Source organism: Neoarthrinium moseri (assembly GCF_022829205.1).
Source record: "Neoarthrinium moseri strain CBS 164.80 chromosome Unknown scaffold26_Wmoseri_CBS_16480, whole genome shotgun sequence".
Taxonomy (NCBI): domain Eukaryota; kingdom Fungi; phylum Ascomycota; class Sordariomycetes; order Amphisphaeriales; family Apiosporaceae; genus Neoarthrinium; species Neoarthrinium moseri.
The window spans coordinates 211,403-234,210 of record NW_026055140.1 but is presented as its reverse complement, the minus strand read 5'-3'; the positions used below and the strand labels follow the sequence as shown (position 1 = coordinate 234,210).

General features: G+C 54.7%; 8 protein-coding genes across 8 annotated transcripts; 4 read left to right on the top strand and 4 right to left on the bottom strand.

Annotated features, from left to right (window-relative positions):
- Positions 1–584: 584 nt before the first annotated feature.
- Positions 585–1,653, bottom strand: JN550_007049 (uncharacterized protein; the record flags this gene model as incomplete). Its single annotated transcript, XM_049318856.1, has 2 exons — positions 585–1,504; positions 1,617–1,653. 2 exons carry the CDS (start codon positions 1,651–1,653, stop codon positions 585–587), a joined length of 957 nt encoding a protein of 318 aa, XP_049170944.1.
- Positions 1,654–3,052: 1,399 nt separating this feature from the next.
- On the bottom strand, positions 3,053–3,980 carry JN550_007048 (uncharacterized protein; the record flags this gene model as incomplete). The annotated part of the gene is made up of 2 exons (XM_049318855.1): positions 3,053–3,233; positions 3,301–3,980. The coding sequence occupies 2 exons, from the start codon at positions 3,978–3,980 to the stop codon at positions 3,053–3,055; spliced, it is 861 nt and encodes a 286-aa protein (XP_049170943.1).
- A 1,079-nt stretch (positions 3,981–5,059) lies between these two features.
- JN550_007047 (uncharacterized protein) lies at positions 5,060–6,889 on the top strand (the record flags this gene model as incomplete). Its single annotated transcript, XM_049318854.1, has 1 exon — positions 5,060–6,889. One exon carries the CDS (start codon positions 5,060–5,062, stop codon positions 6,887–6,889), a length of 1,830 nt encoding a protein of 609 aa, XP_049170942.1.
- A 902-nt stretch (positions 6,890–7,791) lies between these two features.
- JN550_007046 (uncharacterized protein) lies at positions 7,792–9,492 on the top strand (the record flags this gene model as incomplete). The annotated part of the gene is made up of 2 exons (XM_049318853.1): positions 7,792–9,230; positions 9,282–9,492. The coding sequence occupies 2 exons, from the start codon at positions 7,792–7,794 to the stop codon at positions 9,490–9,492; spliced, it is 1,650 nt and encodes a 549-aa protein (XP_049170941.1).
- Positions 9,493–12,204: 2,712 nt separating this feature from the next.
- On the top strand, positions 12,205–14,460 carry JN550_007045 (uncharacterized protein; the record flags this gene model as incomplete). Its single annotated transcript, XM_049318852.1, has 3 exons — positions 12,205–13,226; positions 13,278–14,042; positions 14,097–14,460. The coding sequence occupies 3 exons, from the start codon at positions 12,205–12,207 to the stop codon at positions 14,458–14,460; spliced, it is 2,151 nt and encodes a 716-aa protein (XP_049170940.1).
- Positions 14,461–15,944: 1,484 nt separating this feature from the next.
- Positions 15,945–17,558, top strand: JN550_007044 (uncharacterized protein; the record flags this gene model as incomplete). Its single annotated transcript, XM_049318851.1, has 1 exon — positions 15,945–17,558. The coding sequence occupies one exon, from the start codon at positions 15,945–15,947 to the stop codon at positions 17,556–17,558; it is 1,614 nt and encodes a 537-aa protein (XP_049170939.1).
- Positions 17,559–18,127: 569 nt separating this feature from the next.
- JN550_007043 (uncharacterized protein) lies at positions 18,128–19,435 on the bottom strand (the record flags this gene model as incomplete). The annotated part of the gene is made up of 2 exons (XM_049318850.1): positions 18,128–19,005; positions 19,387–19,435. The coding sequence occupies 2 exons, from the start codon at positions 19,433–19,435 to the stop codon at positions 18,128–18,130; spliced, it is 927 nt and encodes a 308-aa protein (XP_049170938.1).
- Positions 19,436–20,568: 1,133 nt separating this feature from the next.
- Positions 20,569–21,423, bottom strand: JN550_007042 (uncharacterized protein; the record flags this gene model as incomplete). The annotated part of the gene is made up of 2 exons (XM_049318848.1): positions 20,569–20,774; positions 20,877–21,423. 2 exons carry the CDS (start codon positions 21,421–21,423, stop codon positions 20,569–20,571), a joined length of 753 nt encoding a protein of 250 aa, XP_049170937.1.
- Positions 21,424–22,808: the final 1,385 nt, after the last annotated feature.

Genomic DNA, 22,808 nt, shown 5'->3' with positions numbered 1-22,808 from the left:
CGAATGGAGAAAGCTCATTTCCCTCTTCTTCGGAGTAAAAGTAGACATGTATAAACTCATCTACCTCGACACCTGCCTAGTAACAAAGGGAACATCAGCTGTTTGGAGCATCTTTGTTCCGTGTGGACAGCCACGCAGCGCAGTGCCAAAAGTGGTGAAGACTGCCAATGGCTTTCCCCTCAAGCGCACCGAGTGAATACCACTCTCAATGTCTTTCGTCCTCTCGTGGCGAAAGAAAAAGCCGAGCCATCCATGCGTGGGTCAATATGCCTCCTATTACCGCCTCGCATATGTGCCGTAATTATTTCCTTTCCCCAACGCCTTCTAAAAACCAGACCCTCATCGTGAAAAATGTGCATACGAGATCCCCCGGGGTTTAGAATGGGGGGTTGGGAGAATGGAGCCCTCAGACACAAAAGCCTGTGCTAGGTCTTGGAGGAAGCAAGAGGCAGGACCGGCAGCGCCGGCAAGGAGGTATGCAAATTCTGTCGCGTATAGTGCTCAGCCAGTATCCTGAAAGCAAGCCTGAAGGTATGCTGAATATTCATGCAAGCATATTCCGGACTGCCGCTGGGGCTCCGTCATCAGTATCCGTTGGCGCGAGAATGCCGCGAGCCCTCAAAGTATGGGTGGTTGCACGCCTGCTTGGCCGAGATACGACCGGCGGGGTCGTACTCGAGACACCTCTCGAGAAGTGCCAAGCCGTCCTCGTCCAGGTTGGTGCACAGCGGTACCGAGTAGTCGCGATGCCACTTGGGGAAACTGGACTTGAAGTCGGGGTAGGATGTCACACCGGGCCATACCTCCTCGGTGGGGGTTCCCAGCAGGCGGAAGGTCTTGAAGATCTGGTCGATCTCGGAGTCGCCAGGGAAGAGCGGCTTGCGGGTGCACATCTCGGCGAAGATGGTGCCAACGGACCACATGTCGACGCCGGTGGAGTACTGGCGGCCGCCCAGCAGGATCTCGGGGGCGCGGTACCAGAGAGTGACGACCTCGTGGGTGTAGGTCCTCAGAGGCACGCCGAAGGCGCGGGCCAGACCGAAGTCGGCGAGCTTCAGGTTGCCATCGCGGTTGATCAGCAGGTTTTGGGGCTTGAGGTCGCGGTGCAGCACACGGTGGCTGTGGCAGTAGCGGATGCCGGAGCAGAGCTGCCACATGAACTTCTTGACCATGGCGTCGCCCAGCCCGAGGCGGCCGAGGGACTCGCTGGAGCCGTCGGGCAGGGCCTTGCCGCGGCCGCCATCGCTGACGGGCAGGGCCTCCATGTACTTCTTCAGGTCGAGGTCGAGGAACTCAAAGACGAGGTAGAGCTTGTGGCCGTCGGCGTGCACGATGTTGAGCAGCTGCACGATGTTGGGGTCGCGCATCTCCTTGAGCAGGGAGATCTCGCGGATGGCGGTGCTCGGCACGCCCTCGTCCTCGGCCTCGAGGCGGATCTTCTTCATGGCGACGATCTCGCCATGATTCGAGAGGTCGCGGGCCTTGTAGACGACACCGTACGTGCCTGTTGACGAGCGAGTACACAGGTCAGCGTGGGCCGGCGCCAGCAGCTGTGCTGCATGGTCTCATGCAGACGCACGGGATGCATGTAGCGGACGGGGGTGGGTGGCTGTTACCTTCACCGATCTTCTCCAGCTTCTGATAGTTATCCATGGCGACGGGGCGGCAAGGAGTGCAGGCCCTCAAGAGCGTGTATAGATGCGCAGGGCGGCGGGTGATATCAGCCCAAGGCGAGGGTCAGGCACACACAGAGGGATGGAGAGAGCAGTCGTAGACCTGGTCGGCCTGGTGGCAGGTTGCAGGTCTGACAGAATTCGTCTCGTCTCGTCTCGTCTCGTCTCCCAGGTGCAAGTAAGCCGAAGGTGGGGTCCGTCCTGGGGGGTTGCCGTCCGCTGCGTTTGACAGGAATGTCCGTGGATCGTGGGTCGTGGGTCGTGGGTCGTGGTGTCGACGGCTGTCAAAAGGAGGGCCTAGCAGTAAACGAGGGGCACAACAGCCAAACCGACCTCAAGTGTCCAGTCCGTTGTCGGGGCAGGTGGAAATCCGGGATCAAAGACAGCCCTGGGTCGGACGAAAAGAAAAACAACAGGTCGAATTCGTTGCGCAAGAAGCTACCTACAGATGGAGAAACGCCATTGAGAAATGTCTCGGGGGGGGTTGTGATGTGCAGGTCCTTTTCGGGGGGGCTCAATGCTCGATGGGGGGGGAGACGGGCGCCAATTGGCTGCGCTGAGGCGGTTGTCAATTGTTTTTCAATAAACAAGCCCACGCGTGCAACGCCCGCCCGCCCTGGAAACTGCTAAAACTAGAGCGCACCGCGATTTCTGTGGCGGAGGGGCCCGGAGCTCAGGTACCGCGTCAGTAGCGCGACCCCCCAGCGCAACCCCCCTACCTAACTTAGGTAGTGTGTGGAGGTGGGCAGAACAGCAACACGACCAGGAGGGATCCAGATCCGAGGAGGGGGAGTTTCTGTTTCCCGTCTGGCTTATCTTATCGGCCACCAGTATCCTACTACAATATGTACACTACAGTAATAGTAACCCCAATACATACCTAGGCCAGATACCGTATTCTATGCATGGAAAGTCACTTGTATCAGAATGTAACCATGTATAGGATGTTGCATACAAGCCCTGCATACTTACAGCATCCACTGTCCCTGGGTAAGGCAAGGATCAAGTACGCTGCTGCGTCTCTGCACATTCCCAACACCACCAGCACCAGTCGCTACGGCATTTCCGCGGCCCCAATCACTAACAACCAACAACGGCACGGACCTTGAACTAATCATTGACGACTAATCATTGGCTTGATCATCATAGTTCCTCATCTGTCCTCGGTCCTTGATGCTTGATGCTGGACCAACAAGGGTAATACAAACCGCAGTGCGAAATCAAATCTCTACCCATCGGATCCCAAAAGCCACTCTCCCTCTGCCGGCATGCCTGCAGACTACCTATGGAAACCATGCTAGCCGGTGAACGAAGCATTTCTCAGACTTACACCAGCCAAGTGTAGTTTGTGAGGTTGCCTATCACCACTTATCACGATCTCAAGCTGAGGCTGACATGAGATTGTCGGTCTCGTCTGGCTGCTCACTATCGTCCCGCGGCAGTCGAATGCGGTACTCGTGGCCATCATCGGTTCCGCTGCCTGCAGCGACTCGTACCGAGACGACAGTTCCCCTCCACACATTGAGGACTTGGATCATGGCGATCAGCAGCGGGATCAACCTGCAACAGAGGCACATTTAGTAAGCACAAGACCTCGGGCACCGAGTGCACAGACGGTAAGACTCACGAGAAGAAGAAATGGAGCACTATGATAGGTGGCCCCTGGCGGGTACGATAGTATCGAGACTCGGCGACGTCCGCTGCAGTCGTCGAGAGCAGGGCAAGGCCCAACCCGAGATCAATCAGAGCCGCCGTGACCCTGACCCATCTCTCTGGCTTGCGAGGGGCGACATAGATGTCGTAGAGGCCTTCCTCGTCGCCTCCGTCGTCGCTGTCGTTGTCCTCGTCGCCCCCACAGCTGCACTTATAAGGCCCCAGGGCGACGGAGCACTGCAGCACCCTGCTGCCTCTGAACCCGGCTCTGCGCAGCCTGGGGAGCGGCAGCACGGCGATGATGTTCCAGACGAGGACGAAGAAGTCGAATATAAGCCGGGCCAGTGCCGCGTGGAAGGGGGAGCGCGAGGGGATATCGCTCATGACGATGCCGAAGGCGAGCGCGATGACCACCCCTCGCAAGATGGGCGTGAGGCTGATGTTCCAATCTGCCTTGTGCCCTCCGTCCTCCGGGTAATTATGCCCGGGAGGCGTCAGGGGACGGTGAACCATGCTGGGGTGCAGCTGACGGCTGGTGCGGCCGGAGTCCATGGCTGGGTTCTGAGTATAGGACGGATTGTGTTCCACTGCGCGGGTACCATCGTCAGAGGAAGCCCGCGGCGACAGGAGGGGATCTTTGTATTCGGAATCCATGATGTTCAGGGAAAGATGGCTTTGTATTTATGATGGGTAGTATGTGTCGTGCAGAGACAGGACTCTGTTGAAAACGGAGCCGGGTCACACTGAGCAGTCTGCGTGGGATGGACTGAGAGCCAGTTTGGGGGTTTATAAACAGTCTGTTTATTCATGTATTGCAGCACTATGGAAGTTGTGGAGTTTGCCGGGCCACTCAGCATGGACAAAACCTCGGTGCCTAAAGGTTGTCTGGTCGGTTGCGCCAAGAGCACCTCAAGGTGGTTTCAGACTAGGAATGATTGGTTGGCCCACCAGACTGATGGACATCAAGCAGCGCAGCCCCCTCCTTTTCTTGTGGGTGCCCGTATAGTAACACTCCGATGTTGTTCGTTCAAGTAATGAGCTGGCGGCCAAGCAGCCGCTGCGGTCGAGCGTTACGCGGCATGTTTTGGTGTCGAGGAAAAGCTACCGAAGGAGTCGAAGCAGTGCAGGGGGCCAGTTCGCCGTACTAGATGGATTGAAAGTTGTGTGCATACGTTATCTATATTCATGGATACTCCCACCTGTATGTTGACTATACAAAAACCTATCAAAGTGATCCAGGTGGATTCAATTGCCGAAATTTGGCCACCGTTTTTTGACACTTTGCTTACCATACAAGACCTATAAGGCCTACATAGTAAGATGACCAGAAGATAACTGGGACACTTGGACACGCCGATGCGATGGGTTCCGGTAACTGATCTGAAACTCAGTCCCCACTCTCGGATGGTCAAAGACAAGCCAATTCCCGAATGGGGCACACGCGATTCCTTCTACAGGCACCCAAATAAGGTAGAGTCTGATTGGCTGGCTAGTCCAAGATAGGTACATGTAACATGGAGACATTGAGCACGACGGGTGTAATTATGCAGCCTACTGATTCCTATTCGCTTCAACTTCAAGCAGCTAACCTGCAATCCATTGGCTGAATCCATCACCAGGTAACGACGAGGCTGCAACACCTCAGCCCAACCATTTCCCCACTCGATGGTCCGCTCCAGGCGCTTCGATCGACCCATTCCACCGGCACCACAAGAGTCCAGAAGTGCTTCAACATGATGGATTGTCCCAAAGAATCTGTCGCTATGACCTTACATGCTTCTCAGCCACAAGGGCATACCGCCACAGAACCCGGCAACCTCGCGCCACATGCTTCCTCAACTGGTAGATCCGAACGTCACCTGGGGACTTATGAAGCCCTGGACCCAGCCCGGCATCAGATCCGTATCCTGAACTTGCTACCCGGAAGTTGGGAGGATCCTATACGTTGCAATACCTTCGTTGTATCTTTGGACGAACATCCGATCTATCATGTCTTGTCTTATGTCTGGGGCGATCCCGATGTCACCCGCGAGATCTACTTCAACGGTGTAGAGACGCTGATAACAACCAATCTCTTCGACGCACTCCGACGCCAGCGGTGTCTCGATAAAGTTGTCAAGATTTGGGCGGATGCCCTATGTATTAACCAGGCTGATATGGGCGAGAAGGGGCATCAGGTTCAATACATGGGTGATATCTTTTCTCATGCTGAGCTTGGCATCATGTGGATCGGCGAGACTGAGATACCGGGCTTTGAAGAGATCGACCAGCTTTGTGGTAACATGGTTGAGAATGAGTCTGACCCTGATGTGCAGATGGCAGCACTCGAGCGGCTGCTAGAAACCATGAAGCACGTCACTTCCCAACCATGGTGGTATAGAAGCTGGACACTTCAAGAAGCCGTGTTGCCGCCTCAAATTTGGTTTCAGTGCAGCACGCATAAGCTGCGGTGGGAGCTACTTGAATATGCCTTCGGATTATGGCTCGAAAGGTTCCAAAATATCCGATATCCCGTCTACTTGAGCATACTGTCCGTCGCTCGTCAACTGTGGCCGCTTCTAGTCCTGAGGCAAGGCCGTCAATGGACATATTTCATCTACGCGCTCAATTTGTCGAAGAGAAGGCTAGCATCCAACAGGCGTGACAAGGTCTATGCTCTGATTGGCCTTGCCCCGACTACGTCTCCCCCTTTGACTGTAGACTACTCTCTGCAGTGCTTCGAAATCTGCTGCACATTGTTGGTCGAGATCATTCATCACACAGGCGATCTTTTTGCTCTTTTTCGGGGGCACGAAAGAGAAAGAGACCCACTACTACCGTCCTGGGCACCAGATTGGTGTGGTGACAAGATCTTGCCCGATGAGATGGATTTCGGGGTAATAGCCGGGCACTTGGATCAATTCGACGCGGCCAAAGGAAGAACAGCCCGCATTCTCTCGGCATCAGCGCCCGGAGTTCTCACGTTGCTTGGGAAGTCGACTGACGACCAGGTAACATTGATCATTGGGGTTGATGAGTTTGCAAGCTATCTTACGTACGAAGTCCTAGATGCAATATTATCGGCAGCGTCCAGAGGGGATCTGGTAAACGCAGGGACAATCCGAGACATCGTAACGCCCCGGCAACGTTGCACCGGAGATGAAGCTCAGTATCTGATACAGGTTCAGCAATTGATCCAAGCAAGTCAGTCATGTGCATTCGAAGCCCGTGAAGATGACCTAAGCGAAGCCCTTCGTTCCCTCGTGAAGAAGAACGGATCTATAGAGGCTTCCTGTAAACGGTTGAGGGGCTTTATCTATCTTGCAAAGAGTCATTGGCCTCGGTTCACCTATTTCCTGACCCATGGTGGCCGGTTGGGAATCGGGTCCCGAGAGGTGCAAGTCTCCGATAGAGTCCGCGTTCTGTTCGGTGGCAAGGTGCCTTTTATCCTCCGCCCGGTACGACAAAGCAAATCTATCGCTGGCCAGAGCTACGAATATGTGAGTCACGCATTTGTCCAGGGCATCATGCATGGCGAGGCAGTCGAGGAGTCTTCAGAAGAAGAGTGGATAAATTTGGTTTAAGCGTGGAGGCCCCAATGGGGTTCTACTGCTTTATATCTACTTGAGTTGCATTGCATACTCGTCTCCCCGGAAAGAGTGAATGGTAGGAATACACTCACGAAACTTGTAAATCAGGCTCTACTGGATATTCATAGATTCCAAATGCAATATGAAACCTTGCCGCCCTTGGATAGGCATGTATGCATAACAACAATACAACCCGCGTAGAAACGTCGAGTTTTCCCTATATTGAAGCACGTTAGCCAAATGTGGGTCCTCGTCGTCCAGCACCAGGACAAATGGCGTGGGTCTTCACCTACATATCTATAAGTCGACCTCCTCTAGCAAGTGGGCGGTTGCCATGTGCCATAGGAGACTGGACTTGTCTCTGCTCGGTGAGAACAAACAAGCATGCAGCCGCTCTCGCAGTCTTTTCGGCTAGATTTGGTAATCATGCAACGCAAGTACCTGCCCTATGGTTTTTGAAACATTACCAGATTACATGCTCCGCGCCAGATATCAGGGTCTCAAACGGACATCTCAGCGAGCATCGAGCAATGCTGCAAAGGGTTTAGTGGCAGTTGTCTGGGGGAAAGATGGCCTGGACCCTGGAAACCCCTGTCTAAGGAACTTAACTTCCTCGTCAGCGTACGGTTCAAGTTGGCCGATCGGGGCAGGCGGTGAAGTTCACAATGGCGGCAGTAAAAGTCCCCGGCCGTCAGATTCCACAATTTTTTTCTCGCTCGGCGCCGGGTGCGACGCCAATCCCAGCCAGAAGACCGACCGGGACGCAAAACTTCAGCTGCTGGGTGACAAGAAATTTCCCCCCCTTTCTTGCCCTGCCAACTCCAATTCCCCTCCAACCATTGTTGTTCCTCCTCCAGAGCACCGGGCGCACGACCTGTTGACCTCACCTCTGGCCCATGTTTGGATCCGCCAAACCATCTTCTTCCACCACCACCGCTGCTGGTCCTCCCGCCTGGCTGTTCAGCAACAACTCCACGATCCCCGATCCCGCAGGCGCGCAACCCGAGTCTTCCTCATCCACAATGGCCAAGAAAACCAAGACCGTCTCCAAGAAGGAGTCGCCTCCTGCGCCCCCGGCTCAGTTGATGGACCTGGTCGAGTCCTTCCTGTCTGACCAGGGCTTCGACCAGGCCCACCACGAGTTCAAGAAGCACCGCGCCGACAAGGGTTGGAAGGCCCAGGATGGCAAGAAGAAGGCCAAGAAGGAGCACCACTCGCTCGTCAGTGTCTTCCAGACTTGGGAGACCTTCTCCAGCAAGGACGGCACCCCGAAGGCCGATGCATTGAAGGTCACCAAAGTGAGCAGCAGCAGTAGCAGCAGTGACAGCGACTCGAGCTCCGACAGCAGCGACGATGACGATATCGACATGGCTGATGCCCCTGCTGCCGACGACTCTTCCTCTAGCTCGAGCTCGAGCTCAAGCTCCGACAGCGATAGTGACAGCGACAGCGACAGCGACGATGGCAAAGCCGTCAAGCCTGCCGCCGCCGCTCCTGCTGCCTCCAACCTCCGCAAGCGCAAGGCCGAGTCCGATAGTGACAGTTCTTCCTCGTCGGACTCTGATTCCGAATCCAGCTCCAGCTCCAGCTCCAGCTCGGAGGACGAGAAGCCGAAGGCAAAGAAGATCGCGAAGCCCAAGGCTAAGAAGGCCAAGACTGCCCCGGCTCCCTCTGAGAGCGACTCTTCGTCCTCGTCCTCATCCGACTCGGATTCTTCAGACTCCTCGGACGACGAAGCCCCCGCCAAGCCTGTGAAGAAGTCTGCAAAGGCTACCAAGGCCCCTGCTGCAGATGACAGCTCGTCTTCTGATTCGGATTCCTCCTCTTCGTCGTCTGACTCTGATTCTTCCTCCGACTCCGAGTCCGAGGATGACAAGGCTGCTAAGGTTCCTCTGCCAGAGTCTGACTCAGACTCTAGCTCCTCCAGCAGCGATTCGGATTCTGACTCCGACGATGAGAAGCCCAATGCCAAAGCGAAGGACACCGCTCTGAACGGCGCCGGATCCGACACTTCCGCTACTCTTGGCAAGACCTCCCCGGAAGTCTTCCCGGTTTCCACATTTGCCCCTCTTCCACCGGACCCGAAACTCAACAACCGTGGCAAGAACGGTGGTGTCAAGAAACCCCAGAACGAACCCTTCTCGCGCATTAAGAAGGATGTCGTCATCGACCCGAGACTGTCATCGAACGCTTACGTTGAGCACGGATACGGTCAGAAGGCCCACGAGGATCTCATTGTGACCAGAGGAAAGGGCTTCACCAAGGAGAAGAACAAGAAGAAGCGCGGCGCGTACAAGGGAGGCCCGCTCGACACCAATGTCAGCCGAAGCATCAAGTTCGAGGATTAGAATTCGTCGAAGACAGCTTCACTGAATCAGCCTCGCAGGGGGAACTCGTCGGGCATGTCATCGGCTGTGACTACTCCGCCCAACCCGAAGCCTGGCAGGTCGTTGACCAAGCCGTCGTCGATCGGGGCAAAGTCGATTCTCAAATCCTCACCTGCAAGCGGTGGCAAGAACACGCCCGTCACGCCCACCGGCCGCAAGGCATCAGGAGGACAGTGGCAGAAGAACAAACATGTGCATTTTAGCCAGTAGGGGGTCTGATAAAACTCCCAAGTCAGTCAGCCAGCCTAGTTCTGCTTGATAGGGCAATCTTTACTTCTGGGTTTGGGGATGTTAGACTTTTGATACCAGCTTAGAGATGATGATGATGAACCTCACTCAGTGGCCCCGCGAGGGTCAGTTGTCGTTCATTAGAGATAGATGGCATGTTTTGCTTTTGATATACATCGCTAGCTTTAGCCCAAATTGATGCTCATGTATGATACACACACAGTTTCACAAGTCTTGTGCCTGCGAGGTCGTCCGCCAGAATTACCAAGTGTGTTTCAGCAAAGTGATCAAGTGCGTCGGAACCAGAACCCAGCGAGTTTCCCTGATTGACGCTTTGCGCTATTCAGGGGACTTGGGGACTGCGCCTCTGTGTTGACTCCACAGACCGGGCCGCCATGATATGAGTTTGTGGGGTTAGGCATACCGGTAGGCTGAACGTGAAGGTCGTTCATGCGTGGCGATCGGGAGTTTCTGTTACCCAAGCCTTCGGGCAATTTACGTCTGGTGCCTGGATTCGTAGCCGCATCAGTCAGGGCCGGAGGAACTACCACCCCGGCGCGGGTCACCCGCTCCAGGGGCTTTCCCGGCCGTGTCGACATCCAACTTCCTGATCTCGTAAAGGGCGGTCAACTTATCACTCACCAAAAATGAGGCTATTGCACTGTGTCTGCCTGCTGAAGTTCGCAGCTGGAATAGCCTAGACTTGTTAGCTCATGGCAGTGTAGGGACACGGTGTGTGTCATGATGATGAGAGGCAACCCCGGAAGCTGAAGATTCTAGGCGGGGTCTCGACGGATACGACTTTCACGTGGGCCTCTTACTCAAGGACTAGGCCCGGGCATACTTAGTAGCCATGTGGGAAGGCTTATAGTGAGATCGCGTGGATGCCATGGGGATAGAGTCCGCCTTGGCGCCGTGATGTATGGGTGATATGTCACAGAATCATGGTGGTGAAAGTTTCCACGATGCTACAAGAGTCTTGACATAGTCCCAAAGAGGTTTCTACCCTGGTGACTTGCATCCTAAGTTCGTCCTGTCATCGTGTTTTAGAAAGGCGCGAGGCTAATGAGCTAATAACTCTAGCCTGTCCCTTGAGACCGCCGTATATACAGTTGTTCGATATATGATGACCCGTATCAAGGTAATGAGCAAGCTCCATCACGCATGGTAGAGCCAAGTTGAAGTATAATATGCCAAAGGTACTCCGTTTACATCCCATCACAGCGCTCCTTGTGGGTATGTGTTTCGAGAAACTACGGGTTGAGACCGATGACTATTTTGGCCCAGATTAGCCAGCTGTATGACTGTGCCGTGCTCAGACACCCGTAAGGGATGCGATCTAGAGTTGTAATTGCCTACATGATGTTCTGTCAAGTGCCACATCGAGGGCGTTGCAGCAGGGCGAAGTTGAATCCATCCCTTTGGGCCATGGGCGCTAGTAACAGATGAACTTGTGGCGATGCAGTTCAGATGAACGGTTAAGGGGCACATAGGTAGGCAGCACAGGCAGGTGTGACGCCAGTGTCGGGATCTAGATTGCTGTTTTCTGAATGTGGCCGCATCAGATTGATATGCCCTGATCCTGGGGAACGCATCTGACATGCCAATGAGGCTGGATGCCGGCTTGATTCGACTGTGACTGGTCGGTGAGCTTACAGAAAGATCCTTGTCTAACGAGTATTACCTGTCAGATCACAAACACGAAAAAATCGACAGGCGTTTTTTTGGAGGTACAGTCAGAAAGAATAGGCTATAGAGCAAGCGACCAGGAGGTCTCGCTTCGTGACCTAGGAAAACGATCGCTGAGATGTCGTAATAACATCTTTCAGCGGTCCGCTCGTTTGTACAACAAATCAGAACGTCATGTTATTCACGGAGACAAGCCTGGCAGGTTGGCGACCTCCCTGACTCATCAAGTGTTGGGTTGTAGTCCAGGAATTGTCCCGTCAAGCTCAGTCGCCAGCATAGCCTACTGCGGCTACAACGGCAGAGCTGGCTCCAGTAGACGGCCCGGGGGACACGGGTTTCGGAGTTCGTCTCGGAGTAGCTGTGAGTCTAGACGGAAGAGTCGCATTGACAGCTGCTCACGTGGCTTCACTCGAGAAGCCATCTATGGTCAGTTGTGGAGAGACAGTCTAGTTGACATCTACGGTTATCTGATCAGCCTTGGCGTGTGCCTCATGCATGAGTTCCATTTAGATACATGTGTTGCGACGGGGTGCTAGGTATTTACAGACAGACAACGGCCATATTTTAAGAGCTGCACTGCAGGGGTGTCGTCTCAGCCACCCAATCCCGCGCCAGCACGCCCCAAAGGCGTGGGGTGGGGTCGTCCGGTTGCGGTTTAGCGGGCCACAGTTGGAGCCTTACGCGCTGGTCAGTTCAGCCCCCCGGAAGCAGCTCAAGACGGTCAGGATCACGAGAGCTCGCGGCTGAGCCCAGCTCAACCACCTTCGTCCCTATTCCAACATTGCTCGGGTACCGGTAGCTTCGTTTGCATCGCCAGACGAGCGGACCAGGCACAAGCGCGCAGGCACGGGGAGGCCGCATTTGGCAAGACGACCTCAAGTAGAGCCCCAGTTCCACTTTAAGGAGGCCGGCCATCCCAACTAGTTAAACCGCTAAACTACTAAACCCGCACAACTCGATCCGGGGCATTGCTTGACTGTTGGTCGCACATCGCCGGATGCGCTCATGGGGACCCTCTGTAGCAAGGTTGATAAGGACCTCGATCCCGAGAAGCCGCACAGGAAGCTCGTCTCCCACCATCGGGCAGAACATCACAACATGGCGTCCAAGAAGCGGGTGGAGAAGGACCTTGTCATTAGCCGCTATGTCCAGACGGCAGACACGAAACTTGACTCCCTCCGCGACAGTGTCCAGCCCGTCTTCTATGACAGGTCTGACACCCGCAAGTCTGCTGGTGGCGGGGAGCTCGGACCTCGTGATCAGGAGCCTGAATACTTCCGGGACCGCGATGAGATTGTGAACCGAGGGCGTTCGATAGGCTTTGATTATGCCCTCACCGAAGGCGCCAGCGGGGATGAGAAGCACGCGAAGAACCTACTAGACATTGTCAGGCGGAATGACGAGCTGGTCTACTACGGCGACGAGAAGCTCGAGGGATATGGAGGTCAGATGCATCGTCGCTTCCCGGGAGACCACTACTTGACCAATGCCGACTTGATGGAGAACACCGCCCTCTTTCACGTCGCTACGCAAACCCCCAAGGGCGCTCATCTCCACATCCACTTCAACTCCTGTCTCTTGCCCCATGTATTACTGGATATCGCCACCGACATGGACCACATGTACATCTCTAGCGACCTACCACTCACATCTGCGCACAATCTTGACCGCTGTGAGATACAGTTTCTGGTGAGGAACCAGAAGACGGTGGAGAAAGAGAGGGATCAGCTCTTGGAGGCCGAGAGAACTCGGTTAAGTAACGCGAACTTGACTCGCGAGAACATTGAGAGCGAGCAGAGCAATTTGTTCAGCCGAAACTACCTCACAGACGGCGCGAGACAATGGATGAAGTTCAAGACCTTCAGAGATCAATGGGGAGAGATCCAGGAACAGTGGCACCACAAATCACAAATGAAGAGGTTCTCAAACCTAAGCAGCGGTGAACGGTGGAGCAGCAGGAACTGGTTGGTGAGCAAGCTCGTTTTTAACGAGCATGAAGCTTTCAATATCCACCAGACATCCGAAGGGTAAGACCTGTGATCTGACCGTAGAAATTATTTTTACTAATGGGAGACCAGGGCTTGGGAAAAGTTCAATGGGCGCACCCGCATGATGAAGGGGCTGTTTAATTACAAGACAGCATTCACACGGTATACCCGAGCGTTCCTTGAGGAGCTAGCCGCTGACAAGATTCAATACGCTGAGATTCGTCCGAATTTTATGAAGACGAACCAAATTTGGGAGGATAGTGGAGAGAAGCAGCTAACTAACGAAGACACCATGGACATAATCGTGAATACTTGGAAGGAGTTCAATCAGGAAAGGCCTAATTCCCTTGCCGGGCTGAAGGTTATCTACTGCACTCCCCGTTCTTTCGCAAATCACTTGGTAGAGTACGCCCTGGATGAGTGCTTGAAGTTTAAAACCGGAAAGTATGTGGATTATATCGCCGGCTTTGACTTGGTGGGCGAGGAATCCAAAGGGAAACCTCTTAAGGAGTTCATTCCACAGTTCCTCGAGTTCAAGCGGAAATGCCGAGACGCCAGGGTCACAATCCCGTTTCTCTTCCACTGTGGAGAGACTCTGGAGCTCGGTGGTGATACCGACGGCAATCTGGTCGATGCCCTCCTTCTCGATTCAAAACGTATCGGACACGGCTTCGCCCTGGCGCGCAAGCCATATCTCATTGCGGAATTTAAGAAGCGGAATATCTGCTTGGAGGTCTGCCCGATTTCGAACGAGGTCTTGGGATTGACACCACGGATGAACGGGCACGCCATGTACGACCTGCTGGCAAACAGTGTCCACTGCACGATCAGCAGTGATAATGGCACATTATTTAGGTGAGTTACTATACTCTTTTCTGCGTTGAACCGGTTGCTAATATTTCGGGCTAGATCTACGCTGTCTCATGACTTTTATCAGGTCATGGTGGGAAGCAAGGATATGAACCTCCACGGGTGGCGCCAGCTCATCGAATGGAGCATAGACCATTCCAGCTTGAATCCCGACGAATACAGGAAGCTCAGAACCATGTGGGAGCCGCGCTGGGACCATTATGTCCACTGGATAAACCACACCTTCAAGGGCATTGAGCTCATACGTGAGTTCGAGACGCCCAAGAAAGGAAAGGACGAATCCGAACAGGACCACAAGGCGCGGGTGCAGACCGAGAAGACGCGGCATGAGACTGTGCTCAGAGAGCAGAAGCAGAAATGGCGGGACTTTGTGGCTCAGCTGCCATCTATACCTCTGAAGTAGGGCAAAGTACGTAGGCCGATGCAAACTATCACAATCTGGCTCAGATATTACGGTAATGTACGGGAACAGCGAGGACGCATTTGCGGGATTATGATCCGGGCTTTTTGAGGACTGGAGGCTTGCATGTTTTTGAGATGAGTCTTTCTGAGAGATACCTTTACGACTTGACGGGGGTGGGACATCAGTGTTTCCATGAACATGGTGGCAGGCGTTTGGAGAGTATGTAGGCCCCCTTTCTTTGGGCGTGGGAATAGAAAACGGTCGTTTATTGAGCGCTTGACGAAGAAGACGTTTTGGACGCCTTAGATCCACCATTTCTGTGCAATTATTCTTAGGCTTGTGCTCTTTACGTGTTCTTGGATGGAAGTTCAAGGACGAGGCTCTGGATGGTTACCCATGGATGGTTACCCAGGGATGCGCGCCACAGCTTACTGACACACTCATCAGTAGTGCTTACAGAGCCGGGCTCAGTGGCTCTTCCGTGTCTGTCTGTCAGAACTCAAATCAAATATATGCACCAAATTTTACACTTCGATACCCCTACGCCGCCAGTCAACGTTCAATCACCGATCGCGTGTTGAAGAGCTGTCTTCGATCGTCAGTCGCCAACCTCTGGAGCTGTAGCGGAAACCCTCCTTCTTCAGCCAGATGAGACCATGTACCATTCACTCAATCTATCGACTCCTCTCCTGCTCTGGTATATTTGGCGCCTAACGACAGTGCCTGAAACAAAAGACCCCCTCATGTTCCAGCCTGGCTGTCTGGACGGGCGATCGGCTGCAGCACTGCACAAGCCCATTGTTCGGCAGGCTGCGCATCGGCACCCTCTTGCGGTCACCCGAGACCCAATCGTACAGGGCCGAAGACATAAGGACTGGGCACTCAGCCGCTCTTGGCGACGCAGCAACAATGGGCGTCGGGCGCCAGGGCCAGTCCCGTCTCGTCACAAGCAGCCGCCTGCGGGTCCACTGTAACCCAAACCAAGCTTAGTGGCACTTGGTTTCCGCAGGGCGGCGCCAGGGTTCTGGCTGGAATTTATTAGTTCCAACAAATCCTTTTCCAGCCAGGAGGAGATCAGGTGAGGCTGAGAGCGCTTTGCAGCGAGGAGCGTGCCCTCGCTTCGGGCGTGCAGGGAACTAGATGGCCCCTTCATCCTCCTGAGAAGACAAAACTCCAAAAAGGCTGGGACTGCTTCACTGCATTTTTGGTTTGCCTCTGTTCCACCTAACTTCTGGTGTTGGACGCTTGCGCTGTTGTTTGCTACGAAAGGAAGACCCTTGTTCCTAGCTCCTCCGTCACTGGGGACTCCCAAGTTCCAACAGGAGCCAAACCCGAGCCCGCGAGACAAAAAGGGAACGGGAAAGGGCCCGGCTCGAGTCGAAAGGGCCAGAGCTTTCGAACCTAACTTAGCTACCCGCAAGTTTCCCCAGTATTTCGCAAACCTACCGACTCTCCGGGCCTCGCGAGGCCGAAAGCCCCCTTCAATGGCCGACGACGAGCCCACCGGCCCTCTGCGCTGGTTCGCGTCCAACACGGCGGACGGCGAGGGGCCGAGCGGCTGGCGCCTCGATGTCGTGACGCTGCTCGCCGTCATCGGCGAGTCCTCCATTGCCGACCACTCGCAGGCCATCACGGCCAGCGTGCTCTGCATGCTGCCCCGGATCATCCCGGCGCCCCAGGCCTTGTTGAAGGGGTCCCGTCCCCTGCGTATGCCCGAGACCACGGCCAAGATCACCGGTGTCTACAGCGGCGTGACTCTCGACTCCGTTGGCTTCTTTGCTAGCATCCTCCACCCCCTCGACGAGTTTGCCCCCTTTGCGTTCAAGGCGCTACGCATATCTCACAAGGATCAGAATGAAGCCGGCGATTTCGAGGTACCAAAATCGCCAACTGGGCCCGGCAAGCTGGGCAAGTTCCTAGGGAGGGGAGGGAGAGCAGACACAGATATTTCCGAGCCACGCTCCAACAGGATACCTGGCCCTCCGAGTAGTAACACCGAGGGCAATGGCAACGCCAATGGCAACAGTCATAGCGACGTTGCTCGGGCTACAGGTGTCACTTTCCACCGTGACGTTGAGGCACAAGCCCAGGTACCTCAGCCAGGCATCACGAGACGGCAGACCGTGAAGGACCGTATGACGGACCTTATAGCTAATCCCACGCTGGCTACCAACGCCAAGCGGCCAGCGATCCCCGCCGCGCTGTGGTCGCCGGTTCATCTGCTGTCCGTGTTCTCCATGTTGCTCACCATCGCCATGATCATCGCGGCTGTGTTCTTCAACGACGGCACGGCCATCTTGGCCTTGTGTCTCATTTCCCTAGCCAGTTCCATCGTAGGTGCGGCTTCGTGGTGGAAGCCTCTCCTCATGAGGAGAAGTCACACGAACAAGGTCCCAGACGGCGATGTTGTCATCCGCACGCGTGAGGGTGCCTTTCTCCTGATAAAATGCACGGAGAACGTGGCCCGCGAGCTTTATGCCGGCACTGAGGAATGTGAATACCGAGTCGGTGGTCAGACTTATAGAATTCTGATGGGTATTGGCACCATGTTGCTGATGTTCAGCGTTGTTCTGCTGGGAAACTGCAAATGGCACAGCCAGACCTTCATCGCTGCATCATATATCCTCCTCAATGGCATGTATTGGGCCATGGGCCTGCTCCCGAAGCGCTACTTCTGGGACCTTAGTCGGTACAACGTCGAGGATATCACCCCAGAGGACGCCAAAAACGCACATACAACCACGGACGATACTGACCCCCGTGAGGGCGTAAAGAGCTTTACTCGCACGCTCTGGTTCGCCATTCGCGAGACAAAGCGCACTGCCTGGGTAGAGCGGAGCGGTGCCGCCCCTGGCACCCCCCAGTGGAAGGCGTGGCTCGCCGAAGCCGAACAAGCTGCGGAGGACGGGAACCGGAAGTGGCCCTCCATCGCACGGAAGGATGAGCTCATGAAACTGACTGAAGACGAGATCCGCATGCAGAAGATGAGGATGAGCCCTGTGACCAAAGAGAACGTCGTCCCAGACCCGGCCGAGCAGGCCGCCCCTGCCGTTGAAGTGCAACCCAGGGATCAGAAACGGGCTGATGGCACACTCTGAGCTGGACAGCGCGCAGTTCTCCCGAACGTACTCTGATAGCGGCCCTCTTCCTTCCAGGATGACGAACTTGGTTTTGGATAGCGCAGAATACCCGTTGCATTTACTGGGCAGTAAGTGGGAGATTGACCCATCAGCTCTGCCTTTGACGATTCATGACACGCTCATGCTTGAGTTGCTTTTGTATATATACCCATTTGCCGATTTTGTTTTTCTGGGCTGTTTCTTGCATTCAAGGCTCATCTGCATTCCATCTATCTGGTTGGGAAAATATCAAATCTATATACTCCGTTGGGGCGCTTGGACTTTGGGCATTTAGCTGATTAACAGGAGAAGAGAGTGGAATAATGCTTTAACCGCTAAGCTGCAGCCTTGGTGGTTTATTGGCACCACCGGCTGTGCTCAAGCGCATGTAGAGGATGTGTGCAACTCGTATATCGTAAAATGTGTTTAACATGATAACATTACCAGTCATGCCGTATCCTCTATCATCATTCAACCGTACAAATTCTATAGTCTATGAACAGCCGATTGCAGATACTGCCTCGGGAACCCAACCTGGAACCGCCAGTCTACTTGCTCGCAGCAACTTCTCTCCCACACCGCTCCCAGGCATCCATGCCGGTCAGAATGCTAGTGACGAACATGGCCAGTCCCACTGTACCCGGATCCGCCTGAACCCAACCGACCACGGAGCCAGGGAGAACAATGTCCAGTGCGTTGGCCGTGACGGCACGGCCCAGACCGCGGAGCTTAGCCCGGACCTCCCGTCTCCAGAGCACACGCCCCTTGCGCCTCTCCTTGACGATGGCGCGCAGCCTCTGCTGCTCCTTCTGCATGTCAAACTCGCCCTCGTCGCCGTCGCCTGGCCCCACCTTGTCCTTCTCCCCGGCATCGTCCTTGCCCTCCTTGGCCCCGTGCGCAAACCCGTCGCCCGTCGCCGGCACCGGCGTGTAGGCCAGGACCTTGACCATGCGCAGCAGGCCGGCCAGGACGCCGCAGACGAGGGCGAGCAGCCAGAAGCGCTGGGCCTCGACGGTGATGGCGCGCTCCCAGTCGGGCGCCCAGACCCGCAGGCCCTCGATCTGCAGCGCGTCCACGATGGTCGACGCCTCCAGCAGCAGGTACATGCCGTTGAAGGTGCGGCCCAGCACGTCGAGCCACGCCTCGGCCGGGGCCGGGGCCGCGCCCGTCGCCGACAGGCCCGCGTACAGCTTGTGCGCCGCGTGGAAGGCGTCCAGGAAGCGGAACAGCCGGAAGAAGCGCCGTGCCAGGCCTAGCCGCTGGCGCAGGGCGAGCAGAATCACGTTTGTCTGCGCGTGCGAGACGGCGGCTGATGAGGATCCGGTGATAAAGCCCAGCAGGGAGAGCAGAAGACCTAGGACGGCCGGGTATGAGGCTATAATCTGTACGGTGGCCTGCAGCAGTCTGAAAGTCCGCTCGAGTCCGACTGAAGGTGAGTGTTAGTGACTGCGAAACTTGATATAGAGGCTCTCTAGCTGTGGGCATGAAGAAGTGAACAAGGAAGCGGAAACAGAAGAAGGGCAGGTGCAGCTACGCACTGCTACATGCTGATGGTAATGGTTTCTCATTTGGACGAGTCCTCTGCACTGAGCCTGAACTTTGGATGTTGCAAAAGGATAGTCACTATATGCAATCACATGGAGGCAGCATTCCAAGGACGAAGATACCTGGGTGGATTTGAGAAGACTAAAAAGCAAATGAGGTACCACACGTCTTGGCGAGGAGTGTGAAGGGGAATTGGGAGCTCCAGCAATCGTATGCGGACGCAACACCCAGTAGATTTCTCGTAAGGGACAGCAACTCATACCTGAATCGGTGGTGAAGCGGATGAACTGCTCATGAAATTGAACCGACATCTTTGCTCTGGCCCCTGGGGCGGTGATCCGCCCGTACCTGTGAAAGACAAAGAAAGCCCCGCGCAAGTACTCCTCGAGTCCAGGAAAATAAGTTGATGGGGCACTCGTATACGGTTGAATCTCTGGTAGAATGACGCCGAATAAGGTTATGCACGCGGGAGCGGGAGACCGTTTACCATCCAGACGGGTTTGTCTCACCGAAACGCCGGGTTCTGCGAGCGAAGTCGGGATAAGCTCCGACGACGTTGCGGTCCCGGCGGGGACTCGCTGGCGGTTGACGCTAACCCTGGGTGAAAAGGGGGTCCCCCTGCAACCCCTAAAGTCGCTGCGAATGTGGGGTCCTTCAGCGACTCTGATCCATCATGGTCTATAGCGACATATATACACTTAGCTCGTGCTGAGAGAGGATTTATTCCCCTCAATTGAGGACTGTCGAACGTGGATTTGAAAGAAGACAAAAAAAAGATACGAAACTGTTTTTTATTCCGTGTAATTGAAGGCAGTGCTGCAACCTGCCACCCGCATGCAGAACTGGTGGCAGCCATATCTTCTCACTTATGTTTCATAACAGAGCAGGAGCATATCTCAGTAGGCGCAAGATGACAGTAGTCTTAAAATGCCACTAATTCGGAGGGGGGGAGGGAAAACATGCTCTCATGAGGTCAGTGGGAGTGGGATGGACAATGCTTCCTTGAAAGCACATGATACTGGGATCTCCCATTGTTGCTAGCAACTTATTCGTAGATGACTGCACATTCGCGAATGAAACTCACGTAGCATTTCAATCACAGTTCCTGGGAACAATCCAGCACAAGATAGTCAGTGCGTGGAGAATGTAGACTCGTTGAAGGAATCCGCAAGGCATATAACTTGCGGGACCCCGCTCCCAGGCCGCCCGTGGCTGTTGACTTGCTCAGAAACTATATATAGATGTGCTCATTCATCTCAAAGTTCAGCTCCATTTGATAAAGTGGTGAAATCCATGGAGCTACAAGAATCCCTTCATTGGAGACGACGTGTAATGCTCTAATAAGCCCACCCAATTATTCTAGATCTAGTTCTGAGTTATACTCTAACTCTTATTCTATTTCCAAAGACAGCAACGTTACGCCAAGTACCGAAAAGACGATCGATTAGTTCTTTGCATTTTGCAAGCCCGCTTCGATATTGTGGGAAAAGGCAGCACGCGCTTGTCTCTGCTCCGTATCTGTCAAGGGGATGGCATCGCCACGACGTTGCCGCCAGCTGGACTGGAGTTCCCGCAGCGCGGCATCTGGGTCCTTCAATGTCGCGTCTCTGAACTCGTATGAGCGACACTGGGTATTTTCCCAGCCCGTACCTGGAGGCTACGTCAGCTTCTGTTCGATTTTCTCGTGATTGCAAATCCACCCGGATAATGACGTCAGATGATGGGCTGCGCGGCCCTGGGAAAAAGACTCACCTCGTCCAGGCATGATATCATCCCATTCTTGCGTGATGAAGTGCAGAATACCACCGTGGGTGACCAAGACGATGTGAGCGTCGTCGCCAGCCTTCTTGGCCAGATCCTGAAGCCAGAGACGGACATCCCGCGCCCGCTGGTCTAGTTTCTCAGCATCCGGCGCATACTTGCTCTCGGGTGACTTGTCGTTCCAGCCATCCGCAACCAGGGAGAAATCCACCTTGTCCCCGAATTCGGCCTTTATCTTGGCGGGCTCTGAGCCAATGTCACAAGGCTGCCTGGAAACCTCCTGAGCATCCGGGAGGGCGATGACCTTCTTGCCACTCTTTGCCGCAGGCTCGAATGAGAGTAGACAGGTGTATAGCGTTCTGCGCATGGGGGACGCAACCAGGTGCGTGATCTTCTCATGTTCCGAAAAGTGCTGCTGCAGTTTCTTGCATTGCTCCTCTCCCAACGGTGTCAAATCAGGGTCTGGAAGCTGCTCATTCTCGTGGGACAGGTTATGAAAACCTTGAGCATGGCGGACCAAATGAATAGTGGGAGCCATTTGATCGATGTGGAGGAGATAGATAATGGGAGATTGTCAAAATGAAGGTTGAATCGCAAATTGTGCAATTCGAATTTGAAATGATGTTTGAACCCACGAACAAGTCCGGATTGATCACCTCCGAAGCAACTGGCTGTTTAGGTCATTAGTGCCTGGAGTGGACCACGGGTCGCCCGCGAAATTTTGAACCCGCCCTCGGGGGAGGCGGGTTGAACTGGATCCACAAGGCGGCGATTCACGATGGTTTCCTTCTTAGCTATTGAGTAATATATCGATACTACGTGACGTAGGAACTCTCCGACCTGCCGATGCAGCATGTCCTTGCTGGGCTGCCGACACAATTCAATATGTACATGATCGGTGATAACTGGAGGAACGGTGGTTGGTCATTGGGATGATACGAACCCATAGCAACCCCCGTCTTGTTAGCAGTGCTGGAGGCCGCACGCGCACAGCAGCCGGACGCCGATTGGGTGGCAAAGTGGACTACCAACGTTGAATTTGACTATCACCGGGCCTGGAAGTTCTTGGGCGATTTGACTCATTCTGGACCGGCATTCGGAGCGCGACTCGCGCCAACTCTCCGAAGTCATGTCAAAACCATGCTTCGTTCTGTCCACTTTGTCGCATGGCCTGGTGGCCGTGCCGTCGGACTGATGTGCGCCGAATAGGGGTCAGTGTCTGTCAGCTGACAAACTAATGCGCAAGCCCCCGTTCTTTAAGCGCAACGCGAAAACAACACTGGCGGATTGGATGGCTTGCAATTGCGTCCACTTCAGCTCGACAGAATCAGCCGCAAAGTGTGAGGCCCCGGGCGGTTGCAGCCCGTGTGGATTTACTGGTTGCTGTCTCTTCCTTGGTAAATAGTCGAAGTTACTGCATGTCGTCTCTTCCAAGTTTTGTGACCCGCAGCGCAGGTTTCCGTATCGAACACTCGAGATAGTTGCGCACAAAGTCGATACACCCGTGGTCTGGGAAATCACGAAAGGGGCTGTCGCCGGGTTAGACTGTAGTGGCTATTTCTCGATATGAATCTAAAATAAGTGAGCAGCCATCAACCCAAAACCGACCCAAGAGACATCTCCAGGCGGTCCAGCACTGGGTCCAGCGCGGGTCAAGCGTCAAAGAATCCCAAGAAACCGGGGTTCGTCTCGCTAGCTATATCTTGGATCGGCGCTAACAGGAATGCCGTCATCTCGATAACGCAAGCCCTTGCCTGGGAGCCCCTGCCGTGGACAGGTTGCAACGCAACGCGAACATCTTGCCTACGATGCAGTTGGTCGTGAGTCTGATCGTCGTCGGCTCTGAGCAAAGAACCCCTTTCTCGGATGCAATTCTGTGTGGTCCCATACGTGGGAACTGAGCCCAGAAGGAGGGGAGGTGGC